Source organism: Halichoerus grypus, chromosome 11 (assembly GCF_964656455.1).
Source record: "Halichoerus grypus chromosome 11, mHalGry1.hap1.1, whole genome shotgun sequence".
Taxonomy (NCBI): Eukaryota; Metazoa; Chordata; class Mammalia; order Carnivora; family Phocidae; genus Halichoerus; species Halichoerus grypus.
Window position 1 is genome coordinate 106,687,095 of NC_135722.1, and position 13,462 is coordinate 106,700,556.

At 38.1% G+C, this 13,462-nt stretch overlaps 1 protein-coding gene across 4 annotated transcripts in view; it reads left to right on the forward strand.

Moving 5' to 3' along the window:
* The window catches only part of ALKBH8 (alkB homolog 8, tRNA methyltransferase), a 50,710-nt gene that overhangs the window by 2,736 nt on the left and 34,512 nt on the right, over positions 1-13,462 (forward strand). For 3 of the 4 annotated variants that reach the window (XM_036067854.2, XM_078059062.1, XM_078059060.1), the window contains exons 2-7: positions 2,582-2,717; positions 6,427-6,664; positions 9,024-9,155; positions 9,841-9,936; positions 12,056-12,160; positions 13,277-13,347. In XM_036067854.2, coding sequence (XP_035923747.2) covers positions 2,582-2,717; positions 6,427-6,664; positions 9,024-9,155; positions 9,841-9,936; positions 12,056-12,160; positions 13,277-13,347 — 778 coding nt within the window. The remainder of the gene's footprint in view (positions 1-2,581; positions 2,718-6,426; positions 6,665-9,023; positions 9,156-9,840; positions 9,937-12,055; positions 12,161-13,276; positions 13,348-13,462) is intronic. The other variant, XM_078059061.1, reaches the window with a different exon arrangement.

The window sequence follows — 13,462 nt, forward strand, 5'->3', positions numbered from 1 at the left end:
CTTCTGAGTTGCAAGAGATACATATTCACAAATGTGATTCCCTTTTAGTAAATGCTCTAGGAAAGGGAGATAAGGGGCCCATCAGTAGGTGTTGCTAGAACAAATGTTAAATTTCCTGGCGGCATTTTTAGTTTTCTCAGGCAGTCATTGTAATGGGGAAGCTGGGGACATCCTAGGGACGTGGCTTTATGCTGCTAGAAGCCATGGTCGAGTTTGGTCTAGTTTTTTAGTGCAGGGTTTAGTTGGAATTGTGTGCCAAGAGCAGGCTCTATTAGCCCAATTTTACACATGAGGGAACCCAAGCGCAGAAATCAGTAACTCACAGGATGGTACAGCTAGTAAGTGGTAGAGCTGAGATTTGAATGTAGAACCTGGACCCCTAAACACTGTGTTGTACTCTCTCATAGCACTCACGGAGACTCTGGGGAAGCACTGAAAATTATGATTTAATCCTTGTCAAAATAGTCCAATGGAAGGGGCCAGACATTAGAACAAATAATTATAATCAGTGCGGTGTCAAAGATATCTGTTCGACTCTCCTCTTCCTGTCTAATGAGGACACGGAAAGCTTTCTAACCTGATTTTTCCTTTTAGCCACTTCCTGCTGTTACCTGCCAGCCAGACATTACAACTGTATCTCACCAGAGCCTCAGACCTGTTACATCCTCAGTCCGACTCATTACCTCCCTTCCTCGTTACTGTCTCTCTTCCAGACCCTCTTCTGACTCTGCAGTTTCCGAATGACACTGATGGTCTTGGTCACTTGGGCTCTGTCCTGTTAGGAAGTGATCTGTGTTTCCTCTTTCCCTCATGTATCAGTAGTCACCAAGTCCTATGGAAGGTACTAGAACTTTTCTTTGGTCCTCCCCCGTTTCTCTGTTTCCTTTTCTCTTACAGCCTCCCTGCGCGCGGGAGCGGCCGGTGCTGCTACTTGCCAGGCCGGGTTACTGCAGATCCTCCTGCCCCTCGCTTCCCTGTGAGGCTGGCCAGCCGGCCTGCTGCTCTGGCCTCAGTTCCTGTCACACGCACCCTGTGGGTTAGTTAAGTTAGCTCCTGGCTGCTCTTCCAGTCGAGTCAGCAGTTTCTCTCTAGACATAAAGAGTAGTGATTAGAGTTTTGGCTGTTTATGAGCTGTTTTGGAATATGATTTTATTTAACTTCCTAAATTTATTTTGTTTGCTAACTTTGAAGATTTTCAAGTGGGTGAAGAGTGGGATCGGTGGATCAGCCAACAGTCTCTGCTCTAAAAAAAATATGCCTACCTCTCACTCTCTTTGCCAGACGCATCCATTTCTGTTTTTAGCTCCTGCTCTTTATTGCCTCACTGGATACCTCCCTTCCAGATGACTCCGTATTCCCCTTGCCCTTCAGTGCTCAGCTCAAGTCGACTTCTGTTTTGAAGTTCTCCCTGATTTTTCCAGTTAACAGCGATCTTATTTTTTTTCTAATTCATGTCACATTGAAAGACTCTATAGCTAACACTTAATTATATCAAGATATGTTATTCTTTCATTGTTTAGTGTTTGTCTGTGTTCCTCAACTAATTTCTAAACTTGTTGAAAGCACGAACTGTGTATTGTAGTTGTAGGCTGCAGAGTGCTGAGACCGTAAATAGGCATGTGTGTATCTGCCCATTATCACTCATTTATCCCTTCAACACATTTTTATTGAGCACCTACTACGTCTAGCATTCCTGCTCGATTAAGCTACAAACGAATCATCACAAATTATGTTAAATTCTGTGACTAAAATAAATAGGCCACTGTAATAAAGCATGATGTAGGGTGTTGATTTGGATAGTGTGAATGCCTTTGTGGGAAAGTGCTCAGTAACTACTTGCTGACTGACATATTTTAGTAGAAGGAAAACACAGTTCTATGGGGTTCTTATATCCGTATTTAAAAAATTATGGCTATAAATATATATAATATGTACAGCTTAAAAAATAAAAAAACACCGAAATCACCATATAACTTAAGAAGTACCTTTGATGCTTTTGTATGTCCCTTTTATATCACATTCCTCCCCTCCCGCCAGAAATAACTTCTCTCCTGGATTATGTGTTTATTATTTCTTGGCTTTTCTTTGCGTTTTGCTATATGTGTATTTTTAAACAACATATGGCTTACTTTTGGGTTTTGAACTTTATGTAAATGGAATCATACCGTATATTCTGTGAATTTTTTATTTTCTTTCTTCTTCTTCTTCCTCCTCTTTCTTTCCTAACCTTATGTTGTGAAATTCGTCTGTGGCACATTTTACCTAGGACTTCACAAGTAAGGGGCTATATCACCTGTGGGTAATGTAGTGCACCGAATAGAGCATTGGAACATTTTGTAGACCCTCAGAGATGCTCTTGCTTTTTTGATGTTCTTGCTTTTTTGTTACCTTCTTAAATATCCCTTTGTTGTCCAGGCATCGGTTTGTTTTCACTTCTCTTGGTTGGTGAAAAGTAAAGTAAGCATTTTAAAAAATGATCACATAGAAATATTTATAAACTATAGAATATATGAATAGCATTGTTACAACTTCCGCTAGGATTCTTAAAGTTGACATTTTATACCTTTTTTTTTTTTTCCAGTACTGTCATGGACAGCAGCCATCAAAGTAGTTACAAACTCAGTAAAACTGAGAAGAAGTTCTTGAGGAAGCAGATGAAAGCCAGGCATACTTTGCTGAGACACGAAGGCATTGAGACCGTATCCTGTGCCACTCGGGTAACCTAAAACTGTCACCGTTTGAATGTAGCCGTGTCGCCATGTTAACGTGTTGTCGTCATATTTGTTAATAATTGCTCAGAGAAGAAGGCTGTGATTGTTCAGTCTTGTGTTGTGTCTCTATTCAGTATACACATGACAGGACCCGCTAACTTTCTATTTTGGGGACATAGTTTGAATTTCCATTGACCGTGTTGGTTGAACTGGAGGGAGTGGTGGGTATATGTTAACAGAAACACTGTATAACTGTACAGAACTTACAAAGCATATTTCCATTCATTATTTAATTCCTTAGGAATTCTTACACGATGGGTTAGAGAACTAAGGCCCTGGCAGGTGGTATGTCCTCTGATAGGGTGGCTGGACAGAAAACTAAACCTAAACCTCTTTCGCCTCTATTCCTAACTTCATTTTTGTTATAAAGTATTTTGATCAGGTGCTGTAAAACAGTTTTAATTTATTAGACCTTATTTACAAAGCCTTTTCATTTTCTAATGGCAGTAATTCAATTATATATATTATATTATAATATGTGTTAATTATGAGGGACTGTGAGAGTTCTTGGACTGTGAGTTAAGAAGAACTTAGTTTAACTCTTAGCTTTTCCACTTATTTGGACGTGAGCAGTCCCTTCGAGATCAGCTTTCTTCATTTGTAAAGACGTAGTCTCGCATGCCTTTTTATTCCATTGGATTGTTAGATTCTAGAGCAAGTATGTGACAGTACTTATTAATCATTAAAATTCCATGTGAACATTAAGTATTTTTTCTGGTTCTTAGGGGTAGGAAGGAAGATCAGCCATCATCTAACCAAGGGCCGAGCACATGCCCTTGAGAAGGTGAAGCTAGGATTAAAACTTGGGTTTCAGACCAGTACTCTTCCCTTACATCATGTTACACTGTCTGCTGTGCTGTGTGATAGTTTTAGAAATGAGTGATCTGTTAAGGGAGATTTATTTATTTATTTAAAGATTTGTTTATTTTAGAGAGAAAGAGAGCGGGGTGGGGAAGAGGGAGAGGGAGAGGGAGAATCTTAAGCAAACTCCATGCTCAGCACGGAGCCCGATGCGGGGCTCGATCTCACGACCCCAGATCGTGACCTGAGCCGGAATCAAGAGTCGGACGCTCAGCCAGCTGAGCCACCCGGGCGCCCCTGTTGAGGGAGATTTAAATTTAGCAGGTGATAGGCCCATACTTAGATTCAACACAGTATTAACGACTTCAGAGAATTAAACCAAACTCCTATAGAGGATAGAATACGTACTGGATTAGAAGTACTACGGATGTGCACGCTCTGCTGTTTCTGCCAAGAGCCGCCGAGGCTGTGTGGCGTTCAGAAGACTAAACTGACATGGTCTCTGTTCCTCTCTTCCCAAGCATAACTTGCTTTCTTTTCCTTCTAGGGTCGTGAAGACAAACGTAAGGAAAGAAATGGGTTATAATTTTTCTGCCTCTGAAGCTGTTTCTAATGGATCTGTTTTTTTAGATTTCTAGAAGCTTTAACCTCACCTTCATGGCTTCCAAATTGTCTTCTTATTTGGGCTTGATTATTTTTTTTCTCCACAATATTTTTACAAGAAAGGAATAAAATTCTAGAAGAACCTAATTGCATATTATCTATCCAGGAGAGAACAAATGTTCTTTTCGTGATGTGTTATAGGTATACGTGCCTTTGTGCAAATTTATAGCCGTTGTGAGATTTCTCTAGAGCGGTGGCCGCAAATTGTCAGGACTGAAGATAAGTTAAAAAAAATTCTGAATTCTCTACTTCATATTACTGGGAAGATTGCTCGAACAATTATAGATAAGACAGTTACTGCTTTTAATTCTATTGTGTGACTCACATGCAACTGAAAATAAATTCCTCCCTTTCCTCCCCTCTGCACTTGTTTTTGTGTGGTTTGCCTTTAGAATTGCCCACAGATCACTTAGTGTCCTTGAGGACCACTAGTATTCCTCAGGTCACACCTCACCACGCTCCTCATTCTCTAGATGGGGTAGTGGACCCTTGACATTTATATCACCTTTGCAATTCCTTAGATTTGGGAATGTAGAAATATTTTTGTAACTATGGCTGCATACAGCCAAATTATTTTACTACTTTAATTTATAAACCCTGTTGAATGAGGTCCAAGGCAAGCCATCTTAGACTAAATTTTATAGCATGTTTTATATCATTGTATTATCATATTTGTTCATCATGTGAATGTGTGTATTTGCAAACATATGAAGTGTGGGGTCTTCTGTGACAGCACAGAGCTTTACTTTTCTCATCCAGTTTTATAATAATCTATTACATTCTTTTAAAACAAGTTTCTAGATATTCCCATTTGGTGTATATGAAACTAATACATTATATTCTAATCTCCAGCTTTGTATATAAATCAGGGGTCGGTGGAGTACTGTCCCTAGGTCAAATCTGGCTTGTAAGCTAAGAATGAGTTTTACATTTTCAAAGGGTTGTTAAAAATGAAAATAAAGTATGTGACAGAGACTTGCCTGAGAAGCCTAAAATATTTACTGTCTGGCCCTTTTCAGAAAAAGTTTGTCAATACCTGGTATAAATGGTAAAACTGGTAAGAGTAAGCCATCAGTGGTTTACTTCTCTTATGCTACAAAGCTTTTAGAAGTCATAGATTATAAATTAAAAATATTAACACTGTGCAGAATGTTTTATAAGAGGTGCTAGGCCATAAGCATCAGAATAAAAATAGGAAACTTCTCTCCCCCCCGCCTCCTGACAAACCCCTTGAATAAAGTTTAGTGCAGGACTGCAGATAACAGGAAGTAAGCATGAAATTTAACTAAGGAGAAAGTTTTAATTGCAAAATGACTGAATTACTCAGACACAGAGGAAAATTTTCCTGTTTTGTGTTCAGTAGAAACTGTAGTAACATTGTATCATGGTTATGTCAAGTGTGGATTCTGAAAACTGACAGAAATAGGTTTGAAACCCAACTCCCCCATCACTACCGTAACTTTTCTGCTATTCAGTGTCTACTCTGTGAAGTGGGGCTAATATTACCCACTTTGTAGGCTTGTTGTGAAGGTTATGTTAATGAGGATTAAGTAGGTAAAAGTAGGTATTGACTGGCAGAAAGTATTATGTAACCCCTATTCCTTGTCTCTCTCTTATTTCTCTTTCATTGTGCTAAACTTGTACGCAGTAATAAATGTGACATTTTAATTTGTATGTATAGCCATTAAGAAAGGAATATTTTACTGCAAAGTCTATTTAAAAATCAATATTATTTATATCATAGGTATACTTTTTAATCCACGATATTTAATAAATTAATTTATATACTGTGTATGAAATTAGAAACCCAATTAACCACCGTAAGGAAACCTTTTTTCTCGTCTTAATTACACCTTTGAAGGGAAATCTTATTTAAAAATAATCTTATTTTAGGGGCGCCTGGGTGGCTCAGTCGTTAAGTGTCTGCCTTCGGCTCAGGTCATGATCCCAGGGTCCTGGGATCGAGCCCCGCATCGGGCTCCCTGCTCCGCGGGAAGCCTGCTTCTCCCTCTCCCACTCCCCCTGCTTGTGTTCCCTCTCTCACTGTGTCTCTCTTTGTCAAATAAATAAAAATCTTAAAAAAAATAAATAATAATCTTATTTTAATAAATATTATTTTAAAATCTTATTTTAAAATAAATGGATTGATACTAATTGCTCATGGTTTTTTTCTTTTTTTGTTTTTCTAAAGAGCCTGGTTGTCGCCAATGGTGGATTGGGTAACAATGTGAGTAGGAACCAGCTGCTCCCAGTGTTAGAGAAGTGTGGCCTGGTGGATGCTCTCCTAATGCCACCTAATAAGCCCTACGCATTTGTAAGATACAAAACTGCAGAAGAAGCTGAGAAAGCCTATGTCACCCTCAATGGAAAAGAAATAGTGGATGATTTAGGACAAAAGATCATTCTGTACTTGAATTTTGTGGAAAAAGGTATTAGTTACACAGGTGTCTTTTAAAAAAAAGTCGTTGGTTTTGTGTGAGTTTTGTTTCCTTTCTTTTCTTTCTTTTCCTTTCCTTTCTTTTCTTTTCTTTTCTTGTTTTTTGAGTTACTGTGAAACCAAACAGGACCTCAGTTAAGCAGCCCCTTTCTGTCTGACAAACACTCCTTACGCACCCAGTTTTCGCTGGGCGTGCGGCCAGTCGTTGAAGGGATGTGGATTGGAGCTGGGCCTACCGCCCTAACGGTATATTTATTATCTGTGTTACTTATTTTAGAATCCTGCTACCTAATTGTGCTTTTCAAAATTTAATGTTGGGGATTCAGATTACCAATTTTATAGAGTCTACCCAGAAGCTTTCAATTAGTCGCTTAGGAATCAATTGTGATCCGAATGATTGTGTGCCAGTCTTGCCGTACGGAGGGACACCGTTAGCCCCCGGGGGTTCCTAAAGCTTTACGGTGGCCGTGTCCGGCAGAACTCCCTGTGATGATGGCGTCTGTACGTGCATAGCTGCACTGTGCAATGTGATTGTGGGATTGAGGAACTGGTTTTTTAATTAAATTTTATTTAAGGAAATTAATTTAAATAAAAGCCTTATAGACCCATAAACAGAACTGCTACAGAGATGATTACATCTTTTCACCACTGTCCCATGGAAATAAGACGTACTGAGATGAACTTGGATGTAGACATCTGGTCTCCCATTATATTCATTTGCCACCTACTTAGGCAGCTCACTGTTTTGTTCAGATACCCCGGGGATGGGTAGGTGAGGGTAATCTGACCGAATTTATGTTTCTGTAAAATAAGACTCAGAGGAAACTTTTAAAGACTTTTTAAAGATATATTTTAGGAGTTATAATTCTCAGTATGTGTATTTAATTTAAAATCTGACATAAGCTTTAGATTTAAAAAACTGTTATCTCTGTATGTGTTTATGATCAGCTTTTGAAAACTGAGTGGTTTGGGAGTAAGTTTTAATCAGAAAGTATTGTCCTTGGGTTTTCCCCTAGTCAGTATGTTGAACGCTCTGTAAGAAATTGCACAAAGTGAGTTCTGGGGTGTTCTTTATTTGAAATCCCACATTAGATCCAGATGTATTTCCAAGGCTGTTGTTAGGAAATAAATCCCAATAGAAACAAATAGAGAACAAAACTGTGTCACAAATGTTTTGATATTGGTTTCGATAACTGCTACCAGAGAGCCACTGAGTAAGAAATACAAGGGGTGTTTTTAATTCTTTTTTAAAAAACTATTTTTAGAAAACTAAGTATGAATTACTTGTACTATAAATTGCCTGTCTTTAAGGAATTTTCCTCGAAGCTTTCCTTACATAATTTGAATAAGTAATATAATGCCTGACATGTAGTAAACACTTGGTAAATATTTATCAGGTGATTCACTATTTGTATTTCTGAAATAGTAATAAAATCTAGTAGACGTTTATATTGTTGTTTCTGTGAATTTTTATGTTAAGTGATTCAAGGATGAAAACTCTTCAGCAGAAAAGCTTTGGAAATCACGTCTGTAGCGTGAACGATGAGATCCCTAAATGTGAATTGCATTATTCCCTTTAATCATAAATTCTTTTCTTCTTTTTCTTTCACAGCTACACCTATCGTAAACTTTGAAGGGCACAGGGACTTAAATTATTTTAATATATACCAAATAATTCTTCATAGGATGATATTTTTATTTTTTTAGAATACTTTTTTTGTTGTTTTACCTTTTTCTGTTCCTGGGCCATAGCCTAGTATCAAGAACCTAAGGGCAAAAATGAGCATTTAAATTTTTGTATTCAATATTTAGAGACGGTCTGGCTAGAATGGCAAACTGTAGATATTATGACAAACCTTGTTTCTTAGTGAGATTTAAAAAGTAGCTCAATCGTGTTCAAATAATATTTAAGTAAATACCGTTTTATTTGCTGTTGGTAATTGTGGTGGATACAATGTACCATAATCTTTATTTTGGTTGGGGCACTTGGGTGGCTCAGCCGTTAAGCGTCTGCCTTCGGCTCAGGTCATGATCCCAGGGTCCTGGGATCGAGCCCCGCATCGGGCTCCCTGCTCCGTGGGAAGCCTGCTTCTCCCTCTCCCACTCCCCCTGCTTGTGTTCCCTCTCTCGCTGTGTCTCTCTCTGTCAAATAAATAAATAAAATCTTTAAAAAAAAAAATCTTTATTTTGGTTTTTATTTTTGTATTTTCCTATGTCATGTGCCCTTAGCATTCTTATTTCTGAATATGAAGATAGGGAATTCTGTGAACTGATAAATGGCCTCTGGACAGAATTATTTGCATTTCGGAACTCTAAGTTTTGTATGTGACTGTTTTGTTTTGGTTTCACAGCACAATGGAAAGAGTTGGGGCTTCAGGCTTTACCTCCAGGCCTCATGGTAGTAGAAGAAATTATTTCTTCTGAGGATGAGAAAATCCTTTTGGAAAGCGTTAACTGGACAGAGGATATAGACAATCATAATGGTAAGTAAAACTTCTCAAATTTGATATTTAAATGTCTCTGCAAAATGCCATGCTAATGCTTCTCCTTTCCTCCTCCTCCTTTGCTTTACTGAAATTTCTAATATTTCTTCAAAATTACTGAGTGGCCTAGATCTAGTATTAGGCAAGTCATGCCAACAATTCTTAGGGGCATTAATAATAAATGACATTTATATAGCTATCAATTTTAAGCTCCAAACTAATTAATATTTATTAGCTAACATTTGTAGAGCCGGCACTGATAAGCCCTTTCACATACATTATCTTCTTTGATCCTGTCCCTCCCCCGCCGCCCCCCAGGCACATTTCCGGTGCGGGATCAGCCGCTCAGTACCTTGCTGCCGAAATGCAGTAAGAGCTTCCTGGAGCTATGTGCAAATTAGAGTTCCTCTGACTCTTTCCAGATATAAAAGGTCTTGTGAGTGGCAGCGTCCATGTTTGACTTTTTCAGGTTGATGGGATGAAACTCTCCAAGGGTTTGTTACCATTTTAGACTGAAAAGAACAGCAGAGGTGAGGTAGAATGGTTACTTTTATTAAAGACAGTAATTTAGCAGTTAACCAAAATCACCATTACTAAAGGAATCCTGACTCACAGTTTTGACTTTGAAACAAAGGAATGCAAATATTTTTCTCTCAAATAGTTTACTTTTTTTTTCTTCATTTAGTTCAAAAATCCTTAAAGCACAGGAGAGTAAAGCATTTTGGTTATGAATTCCACTATGAGAACAACAGTGTAGATAAAGACAAGCCATTACCTGGGGGTAAGTAATTGCTAATAAACGACAAATGCTGGCTCAGAAAAGAAAGATTTAATATATTGGAAGTATGTCATAGTATGTTTCATTTGTCATTTCTAGGTAAACTGTTGAAATAGCTGATTAAATTTAAAACATTTAAATTACATACGTAGTGCAGTTTTGTTATAAAAACTGGATACATATAGCTAAGGCTGAAGTTCCTCTTGCACACCAGCCTTACTCCCGTACTTCTCGGAGGTAGTACTATTAACAGGTGAGCACGTGTGCTGTAACAAAGAGTTTACATCCCAGTGGAGATACTGTAGAAGTATGTAGTTGTTAACATGGAGTATTGTATTGAGTATTATATGTTGTATGTTCACATATTACACGTATGCCTCCAACTTGTTCTTCTCCCTTTATTGAATGTCTTGGAGATCTTGCCTGATTTTTCATTGTATTCAGTGTTCAATAGTGGCTTATTCAGTTAGCTCCCTTTGGTAGACATTTAGATTATTTATAGTTTTAGCTTTTATAAGGAGTGATGCTCTGCGTGTCTTTGTGTTTATCTCTTATGCAGTAAGCAAGAATTTCTCAAGGGAGACTGCTAAGTAGTAGAATTGTTATGTCAGTTGTGTCCATTTAAAAATGTTAATAGATACTGAAAAATTGTCCCCAACTCAGCTGTATTGACATATTCTTACCGAGCGTGTACCTCCTTCCCCCACCCACACCAACATGTGGTATTACAAAACTTTTAACTTTATAATTTCCTGATTACTAGTGAGGTTGGCCATTTTTAATTTACCTTTCTGTGAATTCCTCTTCATATCCTTTGCCGGTTTTTTTCTAATGGGTTGACTAATTGAATAAGATTTTATTGTATGATCTGGATATTAAACCTTTGGTAGGATTGTGTTGGAGTTATATTTACTTGATGGACTTGAATCTTATTTAAGGCTTACTTTCCCTCATAAAATAACATTTCTGATTCCAGTGAAAGTAAGTTAGTTCTACTTTGAAAACTGGTTTGTTTTTGTTTTTTAAATATTTTAATTTCTTAAGTAATCTCTACACCTAACATGTGAATCAGTGGGGCTCAAACTCACATCCCGAGATCAAGAGTCACATGCTCCTCCAACTAAGCCAGCCAGGTGCCCCAAAAACTATGTTTTTTAAAAGGAACTAATTTAGGGGTGCCTGGCTGGCACAGTTGGAAGAATGAGCAATTCTTGATCTTGGGGTCATGAGTTCGAGCCCCACGTTGTGTGTGGAGATTGCTTTTTAAATAAAAAGAAAGTTTAGGGGCGCCTGGGTGGCTCAGTCGGTTAAGTGTCTGCCTTCGGCTCAGGTCATGGTCCTGGGGTCCTGGGATTGAGCCCCGCATCGGGCTCCCTGCTTGGTGGGAAACCTGCTTCTCCCTCTCCCACTCCCCCTGCTTGTGTTCCCTCTCTCGCTGTGTCTCTCTCTGTCAAATAAATAAAATCTTTTAAAAATAAATAAATAAATAAAAAGAAAATTTTAAAAAAATAAAAGGAAATGATTTAGAAAATAAGTAAATTAAATTTAAATTTAATTTTAAAAAGTGGAATAATTTTAAATAACAAGAAAGAGTGGTCAGTCTAATTTCCAGCATGTAAGAGTAAATTTTATAATTTTTTTTTTTTTTTTTAAGATTTTATTTATTTATTTGACAGAGAGAGAGATAGCGAGAGCAGGAACACAAGCAGGGGGAGTGGGAGAGGGAGAAGCAGGCCTCCCGCCGAGCAGGGAGCCCGATGTGGGACTCGATCCCAGGACTCCGGGATCATGACCTGAGCCGAAGGCAGACACTTAACAACTGAGCCACCCAGGCGCCCTAAATTTTATAATTTTATTGCTGTTTTACAAAGTGCCAGAATTGTGAGCAAAATTTTTCTTTTGGATATTTTGTTTGATTAAAATCAATAAAATAACTTCAAAAGATTCTGAAGGTTTTGTTTTTATTGTTTTGTCTTATGGGTTTATTGTTATGTTTAGACCTTGACTGCTAAACTAAAATAAAAGCTCTGTGATTTTTCTCACAGTGGCTTTTTTTAAATTCTTGAGTAAAACATGCAAAGTAAATATTTTAATGATTTATCTTTATGATTACTGACATCAGGTCTTCCTGACATTTGGGATAGCATTCTGGAGAAGTGGTTGAAAGAAGGTTTCATTAAACACAAACCTGACCAATTGACTGTTAACCAGTATGAACCTGGGCATGGTGAGTATTTTCTTATTTCCACACTGCAATCATATATTTCATAACTGAGTAGATTCTTTAACTCCCTAAAATCAAAGATATGATTTTTTAGCTTAAATTAACTCTTCGCAGTAATTTGCTTATGTTTGTTACCTGTGTTGACTTTAATCCCTTGCAGATTTACATGTTAATCCCTTGAAGAACTCGTGTCTCAGAGTGTAGATAAGTAGACTGACACAGTTGCTGTTTGTGATTTTTTTTTGTTTGCTTCTCAACATTTCATTTAGAGAGGGAGGAGGTTGTTTCAAAGACATAGGAGGCACGTGTAGTGGAAGAACCACATAATTTACAGATACCTAGAAGAAGGCTGCTTGGTTGGATGGTCTTGCTCTTCTTTCTCCTCTGAGAATGTGAAGACAATTCTAGGATATGTTAGTAAAAATCTTTAGGCTCCTGAGTTTTTTGCACTTATTAGCAGCATCTTCATGTGATATTTGTAGTAATGAAATGATCGTAAGGATTTTATCAGTGGCAGACGTCATGGGGTTTTGGGTTTTTTCCTGCTCTTATCATAATGTATTGTAATTACATATTTAGCTGTCAGTCTTTCTGTTGGTCTGTGTGCCCCCTGAGGACAGGGATGTGTCCTACCTGCTTTACATGCTCTTACCACGTAGCAAATCCTTTTTCTTGGGAGATGCTCAGTTAACGTAGATGAGAAGTTGATGGAGGAAGCCATATCTGAATGAGGGATATGCTTAGTCTTCACACCTGGCTCTTGCTTTTGTTCTGCACGTACTTGGGAATCCCCCGCTCACGGGCCCACGTGACTTTGGTGTTTCTCTGTCGCATGTTCCCTTGGGCTGGGCTTGGGTAAATGCCTCAGGCAAGCCGTGGCTCCTGCGTCTTGGTTTCAGAACGGCTGCCAGTGGCTCTTCAGGACCGACTGGAGATATTTTTAGTTCAGATTTAGCTTGATTTTATGTAGTCATGTTCACCCCAGATGTTTCCTTTTAACTAAAATTGCAGTACCTTCCTGAGAACACCAGTGCTCTCCCCACTATAGTGAGGCCGCACGTGTCTTAAATCTACTGAAAGGAAAAATGAAGTGACCTATTATTTTATTTTCTATCCCAGGAATTCCTGCTCATATTGACACACATTCTGCTTTTGAGGAGGAGATTGTTTCTCTCAGTTTGGGGTCAGAGGTAAATGTTCAAATATTTTCATTAGCCATCAACAACTGTCTTACCTTATACGATGCTGTTTTCATGGATTTCTTAATTAAATGAGTTAGGATTTAAACATGAGAGGTAAAGGTGC